Source organism: Phallusia mammillata, chromosome 6, assembly GCF_965637545.1.
Source record: "Phallusia mammillata chromosome 6, kaPhaMamm4.hap1.1, whole genome shotgun sequence".
NCBI classification, from domain to species: Eukaryota; Metazoa; Chordata; class Ascidiacea; order Phlebobranchia; family Ascidiidae; genus Phallusia; species Phallusia mammillata.
Genome location: NC_137257.1, coordinates 2,064,407 through 2,083,259, shown reverse-complemented (window position 1 = coordinate 2,083,259; position 18,853 = coordinate 2,064,407). Strand labels below are relative to the sequence as shown.

The window sequence follows — 18,853 nt, the reverse complement described above, 5'->3', positions numbered from 1 at the left end:
CTGGTTAGCATTACTGGTTATTGTCAATGGACTTTTTGTAACAGAACCGGCTAAAAATATGATATTTGTGATAGAACAGGGTAACAAAAATTTTGAATTCCACCACTGCTTTGATGCTAGCCAAGTAAAATTGATTGAATTGTCAAGGTCATGTCGGGAAGTTCAGCGGTCAAAGGAAACCATTGAAAAGAAAAGGCTTTGCAGCGTAAGTACAGACGGGGCAGCCCGCTGTAAAACAAATGTAGCGCCGTATGCTGGTTTCCTGTTAAGAGCAGATAAATTGCTAATGACTACTGTTACAAGAATGTCCAGCAAAAACAAGGCGTCGCATTTGGCCGAACGCAACGGCCTTCGCTGCGCAAATTACACGTGTTGACCTGAATTGTGTATTTGATCGGCACTTTAAATCGCAGAACTTGTCAACTAACGACGGCGCTGAGCCTTTTCTGCGCTTCGTCACCTTTTTCGCAGCCGTGTTGAAGCCACGCGACTCCCTTTTGTGTCGCAGACAGTTGAATTGACACCGGGGCGAGAGGTGGATTCAATTTACGCGATAAAATCTCGCGTTTCGGTTTTAGTTGTCTCGCTGACGGAGAGAAAGGTTTTTCAGGCAGCGTGTAGTTTTCCACTGTATACCGATCGTGAAAAAGCTTGTGTTTTGAAGTGATGCTGCAATTTGCAGATTTTAAAAGCTTGTTTTAGGCATGTCTAACTGTAAGTTAATGTTATGTAACTTACATATACATTATTGGATGTGTTTGAGAGGCGTTTTTAAGTTGTTTAAGCGAAGTTTTTCTGAAGTATTGGATGTGTTTGAGAGGCGTTTTTAAGTTGTTTAAGCGAAGTTTTTGGAGTTAGCGACAACAGAAGCCTGTCGTTGTAATCCCTTTATGCGCGCAAATGGAAACAATAAACCTCGTAAGCGTCTTAAAGAGGCAGCAACGTGTTGTGAGAAAAAAATATTTTGAGGTCTTTCTTTTGTGTTTTACATGCAGTTTGTTGAATGTTTTTTATGTTATTACTTTTTTATTGCCAACTTGCTATTTTTTGTGCAATTTTAAATTGCGGGCATGTATTGCATTAGTTTAAAGATACAGCACAATTCCCCAATGCAACACAATGCATTTTTCTCTAGGTAACTTTAGGAATGACCCTTTAGGTGCAATGGCCTACTGCTGACATAAAACTACTGCTTGAAGGAAGTTATACCCTTGTATTGGAGGAAACTTGTCGGTCATTCAAAGTGCAATTTCTTCTGTGAAGAAAATAAAAGCATTCAGGATGAAAATGACCTGCGAAAAGAGCAGTATCTGGAATAGATTGGCCTCTTTGCGAAAAGCAATTGTTTTGATGGTGGTCATTTGTATTTTACATTCATTGACAACCACTCAAGCATCAAGACATAAAGGACCATCGCACCACCATGTAAAAACACCAAAACCAACTATTTATCTCAATGAGTTTGCTGTTGATGTCCCTGGTGGGATAATGGTTGCAAATGCAGTTGCAAAAAGATATGGTTTTATTAACACAGGACCAGTAAGTACCAATTAGATTTTTTTTCAAGCTTTTTTTATCACTTCTTGCTTCACATGATTTTCCTTTCGTGCAACAAAAATTGCTGTCTTTTCCTGAAAATTGTTTCTTGTATACAATGTGTATTCAAACCTAAATTTTGCACTACAACTTTGTACTATAATAATACAAAAAATAAAGAATTCCTGAAATTGACAATTTGATCAATGTTTTAATTTTCCCTGTAGGTAGAAGAATTGGAAGATTGGTACATATTTACCAACAGGCGTCTCCGTAAGCGATCTGTGGAATTTGGCAACAGACAAAACTACAACATAAAACTTTTGAAGGGAGCCAAAGAGGTTGGTAGTCGATTATCAACTCAACTAAAATCAACAACTTACATCTTGCAATTTTGTAGGTCTTGTATGTGGAAAGGCTGCAGAAGCTTTACAGAGTAAAACGAGATGCTGTGCCAATACCGAATCGCTCCCCCAATGACCCTTCTTGGAATGATATGTGGTATATGGTAAATAATCTGTGTTTCACTCTTTTCCACATTTAAAATCACTTTTTGGGGGATGAAATCATTATACAACTCTGAAAAAAATGATTTTAAGACGAACATCAATTTATTACTGGGATCAGCCCCGAAGCACTCATGCAGCTAGATTTTTCTAGCCTACGCCTTGTAATATGAAAACTTTTGGGGGACTGGTTGATTCTGCATCACACTGTTAATGGGCCTGGCGTTTTGTGATGGTTTAAAAACGATGTAATTAAAGGAACATTTATAATCAGTTTCATTACAGCATTGTGGAGAAGGGAACAGTTCAGTTTGCCCATGCAGCATGCGAGTCCTGGATGCATGGAGAGCTGGATATACTGGGAAGGGAGTCGTTACCACAATACTTGACGATGGGATTGAAAAAAATCACCCTGATCTCGTGCCAAACTATGTAAGTTTATGAAATCTTTCCCGTATCAAAGTAGTTTGTATATCAAACATCACATGTACATGGTTATATGCGGTGGTGGGATTCAGCCGGTTCACACTGGTTCTGTAGAACCATCTCACAAAATTTTATGAGATCAGTGAACCGGTTAGCATTACTGGTTACTGTCAATAGACTTTTTGAAACAGAACCAGCTGAAAAAAATGACTTTTGTGACAGCTGATAAAAAATTTGAATCCCATCACTGGCTATGTTTGTTATAGGATCCTTTAGCTTCGAGGGACATAAATGATGGAGATAATGATCCAACGCCGCGTTATGATCCACTCAATGAAAACAAACATGGAACAAGATGTGCTGGAGTAGTTGCTGCAGTGCAGGACAACTATATATGCAGCGTGGGAATAGCATATGGTTCCAAAATTGGTGGTAAGTAAAAATAACAAAGATTTAAAGTTTTTGAAGGAAAACGAATTTATATTTAACTTGAAGAAATTTGTTTTCAACACATGGTCTTTCACAGACAGACCTTTAAAACAGTTTAAAACTATGCACTTTCAGCTTGCAGTATTTTATTTATATTTTTCAATATCGATAATGTTCTTTACTCAAAAACAACGATAACCTTTTTATATTGCGGTATTTCGTTTGCCAATCAAAACAACCCAACTAAACACCATGTACAAACAAACCATATAGCATTGAAAATAAGAAATACCACTGTTGGCACGCAGGACTTGTTTGTGTTCAAATATTAGCCGTCTTCGACCTTTTTCCAGGTCATTGGACCTCGGCCTGTCCTGTTGAACAATGTGTTTACTTGAAATTGGCTACAACGAATTCCACTAGTCGTTGTTTTTGAAATCGTATATTATTGAGGTTGACCAGCACCTGACTGCCATACTTCGTTTTACACCTTGCTACAACATTACTTTACTGCTTAAATATCGTTTTTACGCGTCTACCGCACCTTTTTATCAATCTTTTACGCGACTCAAGTGGATATAAACAGGTGTAACTGATGTAGCCTTCAAATCACTGCTTGGGCATTTACCGAAACGTTTAATTAAGCATGTCGCTTTTTACGTCTATTTGGGTCGGTAATTTCGTCATTAAAAAAACTTTAGGAAAAATACGTGCATCGCATCGCAAAATTTTTGTAAATAGCTTTAACGTTAATTTGTTTTACCTTAAACGCAGGTGTTCGAATGTTGGATGGTGAAGTAACGGACAGGGTGGAAGCCAGGTCGTTGAACTTTGCTCTAGATCACATCGATATATACAGCGCATCGTGGGGTCCGGACGACGATGGGACCACGGTTGAAGGTTTGAAATAAAGTCTTGATTTTCTTAAGTTGCCAGCGCTAAGTTAATAAGAATCAGGGATATATAAAAACGCTGAGAAACCAAGACATAAAGTTGTGATTTTTACAAGTGAGTTAATATGAACATAAACTTATAGCTTGGATCAGCCCTGAAGCGTCTATGGATGCAGACCAGCGATCACGGTACTAGATTTTTCTAGCCTACGCCTTGCCGTATGGTGATGAATGCTTGTTGACCGGCTGGTTCGCATAACGCCTTCAATGGGCCTGGCGTACTGTGATTTTACAATTGAGGGAAATATATATATTTTGTTGACTAATTTTAAGCAATATTTTTCACCACGCAACATAAAATGAGTCAGTAAGGTAGATTGGTGAAATAGATCGTAACAATGTATCTCTCTATAGCAGCCTATACTTACGATCACTAATTTGCGATCCCTATTTTGCAATGTAACGTTAAATTTACCTTTTTCCTTTTTTATCTTGCACTGTACAGTGTTATTTACCCTGATGAAGGCGACCTGTATAGGACGTCGAAACGTCGGAATAAAAATACTATTGCCAGAAGAGCTCTATAAACTTGATATTATGCCTGGCAGCAATAGCCTATATGTTTTATTCACAAAGTTAATCACAATATGCACTTACCAAAGTTGTGTCTCAACGCCGCCTAATCTGTCTCCAGTTTAACACCAAAGACCCTAATTAACGTCTCAATGTCTCGTGTAGGACCCGGACTTCTAGCAAAGGCGGCATTTAAGAACGGCGCTCGGCGGGGACGTAGAGGCAGGGGCGCCGTCTATATTTGGGCATCCGGTAACGGCGGCCACAACAAGGACAGTTGCTCATGCGACGGTTACATCAACAGCATATACACCATAGGAATAAGCAGGTAAGCTTTTTATTCCGCGTCTGAGTTGTAATTCGGACCGGGTGAAGGCTTCAGTTTGAAAAAGAGGGCTCGATTCGGACCGGACATAAAAATCGGCATAATTTAAGTCAAAAACACTGATCAAGCGTTTCGTCCACCAGGTTGCATATTTAACAAATTTGTCGTTCAACTGGTGTGATGCTAAACAAAATGCTAATTTTTTTAGGAACTTGTATTTTTGCTATCATTTTTTTCGCATGTGTTTTTAATTGGATTTTTGACCGGGTTTTCGTCTCCAATTTCAGGCCCGCTTACAGCGCTCTGTGGAACATAACTGTTATGCAATATGTGAGCTGTTAAAAAAAGTTTATTTTTTTAAATATCCCGAAATAGTTTAGTCAAATTAAAAATGTTTTATAAATAGTAATAATGTAAAAATATCTGAAACCTTATTTAAAATTGTAAACAATGTGCTTGTTTTTTTTCTTATTTTCGTCGCATTTATTGCAATTGACGAATTATCTGAACTTAATGTGACCTTTTGGACCCGTCTTTAGACTCTAGTCTGTCTTTTGTGGTCAACTTTCGCTATGTATGGAATGTTATCACACGATAATGAGATGTTTCTCGAATTTTTCGCGTCGAATTAACGGTTTTCCGTCGCACGTGAACAAGTAAAATCTATTACAACCTGGCGTTGTCCTGGAAACCCACTAAGTGATAGAAATCTTAAATACCTCTCTTTCTCTATTTTTTCTTGAATTGCTTTCGATAACGCCGAGGTATTTTAAGCAGAGCATTTCAATCGGTGAATTGTTTTTCAGTGTGTCACGTGACCGGATAAACTCAGTGACGTCATGAAATGGTGACGTACTAAAAGCGACGTCAATTGCTTTCAGTTGTTGTTCAATTTTTTTTCTTGCTCATAAAATAACTGTTATTTCCGTAAATTGAAAAACGCAAAACTACTATTAGAAAAGGTTAACCCAGTGGTTCCCAACCGGGAGAAATTTACTTTAATTTTTACATGTGATTTGTAAATAGACACTTAAGCTCTGGGAATATAACCTGTGAAGTTGATAAAAGACCCAAGTTAGTTGATAAAAAACTAATTAAATGATCTTTGTATGGTTTAGTATCTACTATGTAGTCTATTGGGAAGGAATGAAAATGTTTTAAATTGTTAAGATACAAATTCGTCGATAAGGTCGGAAACCACTTGGTTAGCCGATTGCACTTTTTTGCGTGTGTGTTTACAATACATCATTTACTTCATCATGTAAACGGGCAATGCATTTTCTGATTTCAGAACTTGTTCAATTTTGCAAGAGATTTTTATGTTTATTTTTCTCCAGTGTGTCGCAGTACGGTTACCGCCCCTGGTATTTGGAGGGTTGTGCGTCTACACTTGCCACAACTTACAGCAGTGGAGATGTATTCGAAGGGAAAGTGGTAAGTCATTTACGACAATCCAACATTTCTTCAAAGATTGTATCGGTGATTTGTAGAGATTTTGTGTCCTTTGGGCAAATCTTTGTAAAAACCAGACATTGAAAACAGCAAAAGAAACTTAAGAAAAGCAGCAATAATAAAAAAACGTTTGACGCAAAACGTCGATTTTGGCCCTAAATAGGTTTGCTGATGTCCTTTCTCATTACAATGAATTTCATCAGCATTTTAAAGACCGCAAGAAACTGACAAAAACCTGGATAAGATTGTTTGATCAATCCAGATATTTGTTGCTAAAAAATCAAATTTGACATTTATTTTTGTTGTTGTACGCTACTCAAAAAACACAATAAATTGGTATAAGGCGTAAAACTATCAAAAACAAATAATTTTTTTTACAGCGCTGTTTGAAGTAACATATAACGCTAACAACAGAGTCTAGCATGATTCTCAATTCTCCACTTGTTACATAAATCCGCGATTTGCAATTTTGTTTGATTTTCTCCCTCACGAACGGAAATTGCCTTCGCGTAAACCGAGTTATTTTCGTTGGGAATTCTTCTTTCACTGAAGCGAATAACACGAATTTTAAAAGATCTACAATACGAATAACTTGTGGCGAAGCTATCGTTCGAAACGCTTGTTTGCCTAGGACAGTGGTTCTAAATTTTTTTTTTGTTGCGACGCCTCTGGAAAAGTTTTCTGGACTTGCGACGCACCAGCAAATAAAAGTTATTGAGGAAACTTATTATTAAAGTTGTGTTTATTGATACAACCACAAAAAGCCACGCAACGGAATTATTCTGCGACGCCCATGGAAAATTTAAACGACGCACCAGGGCGTCGCGACGCACAGTTTGAGAACCACTGGGTTAGGGCCTGCCGCTGGTTGTTAAACAAAAACAAAACGCAAACTTGGTTTGGATAGAAAAAAATATGACTTCAGTCCTACCGCACACCGCTAACTATAAGGGCCAAATATTATTAACTTCCACAGTTTGAGAACTACTGGCCTATAGGAGGTGAATAACAAAATATTGACAAAATCGTTTCGACGCAAATAAATCATGAATCATTTAGGCTTAATGCAAAAGTAAACTAATTCAAATCGCAATGACAAACTCCTAATAACTGTCAATTGTTTGGTCTAATATCGTGCCATACTTTGTCTCAAAGGAATTTGGAAGTTAGTTTTTGTGATACGTTTCGTCTGCTTTTTAATATTTTTCCGTGTTAAGTATAATGAACTCATAGCGTTAAATCACTTAACGGCGTATTCTTTACATACTAGAGTTGACCCCAACCTTAAGGTTCAAGCTCGGTGGGGTTCGAAATAGTGTCGGTTGTTTCTGGTATGTTTTCTAAAACATTCCACATCACTTTGCAGAGTCTGGTGTAACGGGTTAATAGTTGAAAAAAAATCGCAAAAATGCCTCTAATTTGCTGTCAGTCATGCTTTGTCTAACACTGGTCGCGTGCCTGTGCCCTTTCAACAAGCCAAAGTCGGCGGTAAACTTGCGTCAATGCAGTATTTGTTTCACATTTAAACTACTACGGTCACATTTTTGAGTTTTTTCAGCAAACCAGTCGCATTGCCGCGTGCCTGAGGACTTAGACAACTTGTTTTTCGGTTCACGGAGCGTGTTTTGCGATTTTCAAGTACTTGGCGTAGTCACAACACGCTTAAGGTGTTTTGTTTCAAGTGTCTAGCTACCTGATGCGCTCAAACACGCGTCAGATTTTCAAATTACGTTTGCGGCGTTGTTGAGAGAATTACGCGAATTTTTCGTGTTCAAATCCGCTTTGAGTTGTTGTAACAAGGATTTTCAAGGTTTTGGATGAACAGTTGTTGTGACATAAGGAATTTTGCGTGTTTACGAATTAGTCCCCGTGCGAGCTTTATGCAATCAACCGCAACGGTATTTTTTCAACAAACACCAAACATAGTGATAAGCCTTCAATATTATTGGTTTCCAAAGGCACAAAAATAACGTTATTAAGGGTCTGTGGTAAAAATATTTTCTGTGTTACTCCAATAAATTCAATTTTCAGGTTATATTTGTGCATAGCTGGTTTGCAAACCTTACAAAAGCATGGTGGTTGTTAAAAACGGCGAGATACTCGAATAATAACAATTACTGGACGCCGGAATGTAAACAGCGCATGAATTGAAATTTCTTGGAATTCACGTGCACATGTAGACCTGCAATAATCCAATTTAAGACCTGACTTGCATAAAATAACACCCATACCTAAAGCATTACACAAGTCATGCGGTACACAACGCGTTTTTCGAACTTCAATATTTTAAGTGTGATTGGCGTGCAGGCACAAATACAGCATGGATAGCAAATCCGCAGTTATTATGCAACATAACTATGTTGCGACAACCTTACAATTTATGTGAATCACACATTTTTGTGTTCAATGTAATTTAATGTATTTTTCATCCTGTTACACTTCAGACCACGAAAGGTTACGACTTACGAGTGTGGGTTCGAATCCCACCGCATGTTCGTTTTTTTGCCGTATTTAAAAAGACTCTTAATCGCAACGAGTTGGTGATTCTATAAGCTTAAAGTACGGACTTATTGCTACGATTTTTAATTTCCACTACAAATTAGATTTAGTTTTTTGCTCTGGACTAGTATCAATTATGGCGTAACAAACCCGAGAATTCGTAACCTGAGTGTGATGATATAAACGAGTATTTGCTATTCCAGCAGTTTTTATTATACATAAGCGACGTTTTGACATCGTATACAAGACGCCTGCATCAAGACAATGGCATGTCTTAAAACAAGTTCTTATACAGCGACAAAAACATTAAAACACAAAAAATAATAATATTAAATTTGTCTTTTAAGACAGGGGTGTGCGACCTCCGGCCCGCGGGCCAAATGCGGCCCTTTATTAAAGGTTGTGCGGCCCGCAGAGAGGCTTGGATTTTAAATGTACTGGCAAATGAGTCCAACTATTACATATTTTTGAGCAGATGCATGCGCCCTCTATTTTTCTGCGACCTGGCAATTTGTGACTAGAATCAAATGTGAATTTGCTTGTAGTTAAGCATATTTGGGAAGCAACAAAGAAAAATCACCTTGTTTGACACACAGGTGCGCCCCGCGATCTAATTTTGGCAATTGTATTTGGCCCCACAGTAACAAAGGTTGCACACCCCTGTTTTAAGATATGCCATTATCCTGATGAAAGCGTCTCGCATGGGTCGTCGAAACGTCGATTATTTATAATAAAACTTTAGGAAGAGCAATACTCGTTTGTACATTATGCCTGACAGCAATGGCTTATTAACTGAGCGTGATTGTTTGATTGACAGATCACCACAGACCTGCGCAGCACGTGCACCCACCAGCATACTGGGACTTCGGCCTCGGCGCCAATGGCTGCAGGGGTCGTGGCCTTGATGCTCCAAGCCAACACCAACCTGACTTGGCGAGATGTACAGCATATCATCGTACGGACGTCCAACTCAAGGGGGCTCCATGCGCCAGATTGGGTAGTGAACGGAGCTGGTTACAATGTCTCGCATGTGTTCGGGTTCGGGTTGCTTGACGCTGCTGCACTGACGCACGTGGCTAAATCGTGGGTTGAAGTCCCAGCGCAGAGGGAGTGCGTCAACCCACCTCAACGGCTTAACAAGTATGCATTTATTTGCCTAAAGCTGGGCTTGAAAAACACACCCCAATTGAATATGCCGGGTTCGGTTTTGGGTATATGTTTGTATAAAACGTCTGTGATTCGGGCCTGACTTTACGCTCAATTGTTGTGTAATTTCACTAACTTTCTTAACGAGTCAACCCACCTCAACGGCTTTACACATATATTTTCATATATTTGCCTTTAGCTCGGTTTAAATACTAAACCTCAATTGTCCTGCCCTGTGTTGAAATGGAGCAGAGTTGGACATGAGTTGTAAGCCAGTCTGGATATTTTAAAATCTATGGGTCGGGTTCGTGTATTTTTCTAAAGCTGGATTTAAATAAACTGTGTTGTGATTCAATGTCGAAAAAAACGGTCCAAATAAACGTTAAAAGCAAAATGCTCATATTACTGATAATGGCATGACCATTTGCCGAAACGTTTGGATAGCAAATCACGTCGCTTTTTACGTCTATTTGGGTTTTGGGCCGCTATTTTTTTTTATTAAACTCATGAACAGATCCATGTATAGTGTTCAATGTTGTAATTGACGAATACATTCCTTTTTTTAACCCGTGCTTAATAACCATTTGTAGGGGGTATAGATTAGTTTTCAAACAGGCAACGTGGCTATAGGCTAAAACTTTACAATCCCCCCTCAGCATGATAAGAAATAATAAATTCTTTAAATCGTTACAGCGAGGAAATCTCGTTTCATCGATTTGTCACCGTTTCCATGGATACCCGCGCCTGTTTCCGCCAGCCCAATGAGATCGCTTACTTGGAACACGTGATCTTGCGCGTCACACTTACTCATCCGAGGCGAGGCGATCTTCAAATTTTCCTTCAGTCGCCATCGGGAACCGTGTCGAATATTCTAGAACGCAGGTTAGAAAAATGACCCCCGTTTTACTTGACGTACAAATATTCGTATCCAGTGGTGGGATTCAGCCGGTTCGCACCGGTTCTATAGAACCGTCTCACAAAATTTTATGAGATCAGCGAATTAGTTAGCATTACTGGTTACTGTCGATGGACTTTCTGTAACAGAACCAGCTGAAAAATATGACTTCTGTGATAGAACCGGCTAACAAAAAAAATGAATCCCACCACTGTTCGTATCTATCTGCAATCCAAGGTTCCCCAACAAGGAGTGGATGTACTCTGGTGTACAAATGCACCTTAACTGGGGGTACGAATTACGGTGACTTAAATTAGGTTGTGTAGACCCATTTGTTAAAAGGTAAAGGTTAAGAGCATACAAGTATCAAGCCAATAAATGACCAGTAATCTGCATACAGTGCACACTGTTTGTCGTTTAAGCATGATTGTTAAATAACATTTTCTCGACTCACTCAATGTGTGAAAACTTAAAAAGCTGACGATTTAACTTCACATTTACCACAATTGTATTTACTTCTGTCAGGCATTTGAGACAAGGGAGAACAAAAAATCCAAGTTTAAAGGCTACGAACGCACAAAAGAGCTTAAAAACCACGCTTCAGTGTGTGGACAAATGGCTACACAATAGACTTTGAAAGTTCTTTATTGAATATGAGTGAAGATTTTTCACCACCGTGATTTTTTAATCTAAATTTCCACGCTAGGGAAATGAAAATGACCAAGAAACTCGATTTGCAATAGAGCTTTTGAATATGATACGTTATACTGAATATCGTTATTGCGTCATTTTGTTTATTCTTAACTGATTCGAATTACTTAAACATAATTTAAGCACCAACGTAAAAACTTGAGTCGTTCTATAATATTTTATTACAAATAAACCTTGATTATGACGTCACAGGGACTTTGACCGCTCCAAGATCGGTTTCCGTGAATGGGAGTTTATGACGACACATCACTGGGGGGAAAACCCGATGGGAGTCTGGGAACTCGAGATCAGAGATCACCCGAAGAGTCTGAGACATCGAGACGCATCTCGTCGTGGGATGCTGCAACAGTGGCAACTCATCTTCTTCGGGACGAAAACTCATCCTCAGCCCGATTTTAACTACAGTAACTGTGAAGGTATAATGATTTCTCACTTGCCAGTCAAACTCCCCCGGCTGTTTAGTGCGAAAAACGAAAATATAAAATCCCTTGATTTGACCGTATAGCGCGTTTCCAATTACTGGGAGTTAACTGAAGGTTTGATAATTTTGCACTTGCCAGTCATACTACGCCGGCTATTTAGTGCGAAAACGAAAAAAACGAAAGCCCAAAATTTGACTCTATGACGCTTTCCTAATTATTGGGATCAGTCCTGAAGCGTTATTCAGTTATCACGACATACTCATTTATAAACAGTACGCAATGCCCATTGAAGGCGTATTACCGAATCAAATCTGTCTATACATTCTCATATGGCAAGGTATATGGTAAGCAAAAACGTGTTTGTGATGGATTCGAACCCACGACAGGAGCCCTTTTGGGACTCTACCAACTGAGCTACGCAGGTTCAGTGGTGAGCCCGTCGAAAGTTGTTGCCTGCCTTGTATGCCTCACATGTCAGCTTCGTAGCAGGGGATCGCCAGATTGACCATTTTAGCTAATGAAGGGGTCGGCAACCTTTTTTGCACTGCGGACCGGTTTTGAACCTGAAATTTAATCCCGGGCGCACGGGCAAAATAATTGAAAGCATTTAAACTTGAAAAAGTATACGACACTTGTCACGAGCTCCTCGCTAACCGACACTGGGCCGTGGCCCGGCGGTTGCCGACCACTGATATAAGGTGCCCAATAAATTTACAACTGGGATCAGCCGTTCATGCAGACCAGCGATCACTGCATGATCATGTATAATATAACTATTCTAGTTACTCAATAATCAATAATAAAGACAAGTTTTTGTTTGCAGCCTTTCCGCAGGATCATTGCCATCCGGAATGCGACGGGTGTTGTGGCGCCACCTCGCGGGATTGTACCCGTTGTCGTCACGTGAGGACCGTACACGGTGAATGTATTGCTTCATGTGCAACCAGGCAGTACATCGAACCGTCCAACAATATGTGCAAGGTAACTGCGTTGCAAATAAGTGCTAAGTCTTGTAAGCTTTTCCCAAACTTTGTTTTATTCCCTGGGGGTGAATTTCTCCCTTGACCTACCAACACAAGGGCACTTTTTAACACCACATGCTAGTTTACTTGTTATGTCAAAATGATAATTACATACCGCAGTGGTTTTCAACATTTATGGACGAATTCCTCACATAACAATTCAAAACCTTTTCATTCCTTCCCAATAAACTACATAGTAGATGCCAAACCTTACAAAGATCATTTAAAATTGAGTCTTTTATCAACTTTACAGGTTATATTCCCAGAACTGAAGTGTCTATTTACAAATCACATGTAAAAATTGAAGTAAATTCCTCCCCTCAAGTTTTAAATTCCTTCTTTGTTTGTGTATGTTTAATGTCTAATAATCACTTGCATATCAATTCTATTTGAATGAGAATTTTCCGTTTGCTTATGTACGTTTATGTTTAATAATCAGCATTTAATTTTTTTATTCTATTTGAATAAGGTACAATACAAGTTAGCGCCATTGACTTTCAAACCAGTGACAACCCAATCATAAATATTAATTCATACAACGGATTATTTCTTCGCAGCACTGTTGGAGAAGCTGTTTGACTTGCAATGACGGCAGTCCACATAATTGCACATCTTGCCATCCTGGATATGCAATCGTAAACGGAGCTTGTGTAAAAACATGCAGCCCTGGGTATTTCCTTGAGGCATGTAAGTATAAAAGTAGTTTGTAATCATTGCATAGTAAGCTACGTTCAGTGGTGGGATTCAGACGGTTCGCACCTGTTCTATAGAACCGTCTCATGAAACTTTATGAGATCAGCGAACCGGTTAGCATTACTGGTTCCAGTCAATGGACTTTTTGTAACAGAACCGGCTGAAAAATATGACTTTTGTGATAGAACCGGCTGACAAAAAATTTGAATCCCACCACTGGATATGTTTGAAAACAAAATTTATATTTTACTGAAGTTACACACCAACACTTGATATATATATATGTTAACTTTAAATTTGCCCCCAACTGAATTTAATAGTTGTTTTTTTACATATGCCTGACTGATGTTCATGCATGACTAATTTAGCCATGTGACAAGTGGCAACTTGCATGACCTTGCACTCGGTCTGTTCATCTGCAGTCGGTGTGTGCAGTTGTAGTTGACTTGGTGTTTACGCTGAATGTGTTTGCATGTCAACTATTGTATGTGTGTTTTGCAATTATGTTTATTATGCGTTCCCTTCCCTGAAGTTTTGCAAAAACAATCATGTGTGTAGATCAAATGGTGTCTATAGTAAATCGATAAATAGGGTACACAATATATAATGGAAATATATAGGAAAGCCACCTTTCAACTTATCATAGGTTTATGATTCTATTTGAATTAGGCAATAATACAAGTTTACAGTAGGCATTCTCAGTTACAGGTAGTCACTAGTTGTAATATTTCTTTACTTTACATCGCAGCTACGCAGAACTGCATGATATGTGACGAACTTTGCAAAACCTGCCAACACCGAAGTAGCCGTTGCACGTCATGCAGGCCTGGATTCGTGTAAGTTGGGGAAAAGTCTGTGATATTTTGTTTAAACTGGATTCAAATTTGGTGTAAAACTTAGAGGTGTGATCGTACACTGTAGAGCAGGGGTCTCAAACTCAAAGTTTGGGGTCAAAAACAAACTTTTAAGTAAGTCGACGGAACGCACTATCGAAACATTTGTTTGCAGTGTAACATGACGACAAAATTGCATGATTAAAAAGTTGGAGGTATGACCGTACACTATAGAGCTAGTATGCTGCACATGTCACTTCGTAGTAGGGGATCGTCGGTTGACCAGTATCAGCTAAGAAGAACATACACACGAACTGGGACTAGCCCTGGAGCGTTCATGCAAACCAGAGATCACGGCACACTCATATAGAAATCATACTACGCTAGGCCTATTAAAGGCATCATACCGAATCAGCTGGTCTCCCAACCATTCCCATATGGCAAGGCATAGGTTGGAAAAAGCTAGTCCTGTGGTGGGATTCGAACCCACGACAAGAGCCCATCCGGGACTCGCGCTCTACCAACTGAGCTACACAGGCTCAGCAGTAAATCCGCCGAAAGTTGAATCACAAGAACCGTTATCTGCCTGGTTTGCTGCACATGTCAGCTTCGTAGTAAAGCCACTTCGACCATTGATCAACTAAGATAAAAAAAATCTATACTGGGATCAGCCTTGTAGAGTTCATGCAGACCCTGAAATTGGTCTTTTTCATTAACAGATTCGAATCAGGCAATTGTCGACCTTCTTGTCCGACCGGAACCTATCTGGTGTCCATTTCCGCCGGATGTCGCGTCTGCAACCAGTCTTGCAAGCGCTGCATTGGCTCACCGAACCGTTGCACAGCATGCGCAGGGAACTACGTGCTGTTCCGTGAGCGTTGCACGCAGGCCTGTCCCGACCGGTACTTCCCCGACTTTCACCGTCGCACGTGTCGCAGGTAAGTTGATTCCTAAAAAATGGTTAAAAATTGTGAACAGTTTTTGGGTGTGTTACCAGACTGTAGCAATAGTGAATCAGTGAACCGGATGCACTTAGACAATACAGTGTGTGCTTTAGCGCCCACTACCGGTTTACACAGGGGAACGTTTCAGTATTTGTGAAAGTAATGCTTTTAACCCCCAAAAATGCCAGTTGAAAGCTGTAAAGTGCTCAAAAAACACTTTTTATACTATGCCACCCCACTCTACTGTATTTTTGTGGTGATTTGCGTTTCACACTGATTAAAGTTTTACCCTGGACGGCGGTCCAACGCTGTTTTCATCTAACAAGTAGAGCATTTAAAATTTAATTTTTAAATTTAATAGTAAACTCATAGTATACCAGGTCTAATATAGGCTTTATGCCGATTTAAACCCAAGTCTCAAGCAAAATTGTGACAAGGGGCAAATTTTTGAAAGAAGTTTAGAGGTCCGTCACTACGAAATGGTTGGAAATTAGTGAATTAAATTTTCAAACTAAGTTTTATTAATAAGAATCGACTAAATGTCCATGAAACAGTTGAACCCACCTTAGCAATTTGATCACTTATATTTTTTCACATTTTTTTAACTAGATGCCATTCATCTTGCCGGCAATGTAATGGACCACGTCGTGGAGAATGTACCATGTGCCACGGTAGTAGACAACTTTCAATGGGTCAATGTCTGGACGTTTGCCGAGACGGTAGGTGGCGCTGCTGCTTATACAGAATAACATGTACTTAATAACTTGGCCGAATGGTCCAGCGCGCCTGACCCATACAAAAAAATCCAGATCGTGATTCGTCCCCGTGAGTGTCCTGGGTTCGAACCCCGTGAAAAAACAACAACTTGGCCGAATGGCCTGACTCGCATTTAGCAATTAAAAATCGAGATTCGTCCTCGGTAGCTTTCGGGTTCGAACCGTGTGAAAAAAGTTTTTTTTTACGGTTTAAAAAAATAGTTGGAAAGAGCTACAGACTAACAGTGTATTTTACTTTTAAAACAGAAAAATTTCGTCCATAGAAAATACATTTTCAGTTTCGGTCTTACTCAAACAGAATTCTATAGACGAAATAAAGATTTTTTTTATTCCACGTGAAAAATACTTGCATGAATGTTACCTTTTAACTGCTGCATGTTGCTTAATGAAAATTTGCTGCGTGTTGATTACCTGCTTTAACGAGTAGGTTTCTGTGACAAAATTCAGCTGCTTATTGGTTTTACTAAACAGCTGAAGCGGTGAAGTTTAAATGGCCACTTTGAAAACATTGTGTGTAGGAATAGCTATCCTGGCAAGTTGAATCTTTAACACTGGTACTAAAACTTGCCAAGACGAAGTTGCATAGGGTTTGGCAGTGGTCTTTCATATCATAACCAATTGTGGTATAAGGGCGTAAATTAAGCGTGTTTTGTAGCTTAAGTGCAATTGATTTTTTGTAAGGATGAACACCACACAAATTGTCAAAACTTTTTGAAATTCAATGGTTAATTATGGAAACACGTTACTAAAAAACAAAATCACTCGATTCCAAACTTCGGAATATATATTTCGCCCAAAATGGGCATCATAAGTTTCCTATTTAAATAGAATCTTGAAATTCAAGCTCATTAAACAGCATGACACTTGTACACAGTATACTGATCAGCACTAATCCTGCACAAACTATTGTAGCCAAGCATAATGTATAAACTAAACAATGCCCTTCTGGCAAACGTATTTCTGCACTAACCCCGCAGCCGGTGATTTAACCTTTCTCAACTAACGCAGATTACAATGTGGACATAATGAACAACCCTTGCATGCTGGTGCTGCGCCTCCAGTGGTGTCACATGCCAATATTTTCTTCGGCTTGCTGCCACACTTGCGAGAGTTTCCGTATTTTTACCGAGTCGTCAGGCGATCTGCTTTACGAAGGCGACTTTGACTCAACCAGCAGCGGCAACGAGACGATTTCCAATTCGACCTCTTCTGCTTCTAACACCACTAACACTCCAAACTGACACTCTCTGTCGCCCTTGCGTGGTAGCGTGATGGCGTTATATATATGTACAAATGACGTAAACCTATGACGTCATATGTACACCATATAGGCGCAAAGAGATTTTCGTTTTAGAAATTTTTGCCGATATTCTACCGTCCTGGGCATTTCTTCATTTTTACGAATATTTTTTAACCGTGCTGTCTTCAAACCCAACAGCTGTACACTTTAGTATTTTTTTTTCAATTTTCGCCTAAAATCCTGGTTATTTCGTAACACCCCAGTTATAAGTTCAAGAGATGTCCACCCTCAATTATGTTTAAATGTAATTTGTGGGGTTTCCAAACAGAATAACCGTTTATAAAGTGAAGCAAGTTTGTGATTTAATGTAGCGTTTTCTGCGACTATGGAGGTATAAACATAATCTCATTTTAGTTTTGTAAATAGTATTGCTTTTATTTTTGTGCTTCCGTGCCAATAATAATTTTTGTGTAATTAAATTTTTAAGGCAGCATTTCTTACCACAGAAAATTAAATTAAAAAAAACTTGTACCGTTACTGTTAACATTTGTGAAACACTTTTCTTGTAAGCAGTAGAAATATTTTTTTTGAAGCACTGATTTTTCGTTGACTTTTTTTGTACAAATCGTGTTTTTGCTAACCACTGCTATTGTGTGAAGCCCTACCTCTGTAGCCTTATAACCGCATGTGGGATTTTGATTCTCTTAAATGTTTGGCTGGACTTTTCTAACTTTTAATCTCTGTATCTCTTTGCTTGATCTACTATGTGTTTTCTGGTGCATGAAAACGTCAATATATCGCTTTTGTGAATCTGTATTTGCGGCACAGTTTAAGTTAAAAAATTCTGGGTATTGTTGAAAGAACTATTGCTAAAATGGTTTTACTTTTAAAATGGTTTCACTTTAATAATGTTACGTTTAAAACTGAAATAAAGCCTAAACCCCCTAAACCAGTGGTCCTCACCTTTTTCGGCGAATTCTTCCTTTAACTATTAAAAAGATTTTCATTCTTCCCAATGTACTACATAGTTGATGCTAAACCATACAAAGATCAGTTAAAATTGGGTCTTTTATCAACTTCACATATTCCCAGAGCTATAGTGTCTATTTACAAACAACATGTAAAAATTAAAGTAAATTCCTCCCGGGTTGGGAACCACATGTATAAACCAGTGGTGGGATGCAGCCGGTTCGCACCAGTTCTATAGAACCGTCGCACTAAATTTTATGAGATCAGCGAACCGGTTAGCATTACTGGTTACTGTCAATGGATTTTGTAACAGAACCGGCTAAAAATATGACTTTTGTGATAGAACCGGCTGACAAAAAATGTGAATCCCACCACTGATACATACAACTATAAAGTCGGGTAAATGTCTGCAGACTTAACGATGTTCTTACAAATACCAAACTTGGCCTTTATTTTCAGCTGCAAGACATCGCACTGCAAGATACGGTAGCCCGTGTCCGTACGTCAGGAATCATGGTTTGTGCCAAAACCGGTCTTGGAAATGGCAATGCTGTGGGACGTGC

At 39.1% G+C, this 18,853-nt stretch overlaps 1 protein-coding gene across 1 annotated transcript; it reads left to right on the top strand.

Moving 5' to 3' along the window:
* The first annotated feature begins 1,115 nt into the window (after positions 1-1,115).
* Positions 1,116-18,270, top strand: LOC145232490 (furin-like protease kpc-1). The gene is made up of 17 exons (XM_080097123.1): positions 1,116-1,539; positions 1,764-1,877; positions 1,937-2,044; positions 2,328-2,474; positions 2,735-2,900; positions 3,672-3,797; positions 4,529-4,691; positions 6,026-6,122; positions 9,457-9,779; positions 10,479-10,667; positions 11,584-11,807; positions 12,637-12,794; positions 13,393-13,522; positions 14,277-14,364; positions 15,081-15,299; positions 15,915-16,024; positions 17,090-18,270. The coding sequence occupies exons 1-17, from the start codon at positions 1,282-1,284 to the stop codon at positions 17,320-17,322; spliced, it is 2,853 nt and encodes a 950-aa protein (XP_079953249.1). The 5' UTR covers positions 1,116-1,281; the 3' UTR covers positions 17,323-18,270.
* The last annotated feature ends 583 nt before the right edge of the window (positions 18,271-18,853 follow it).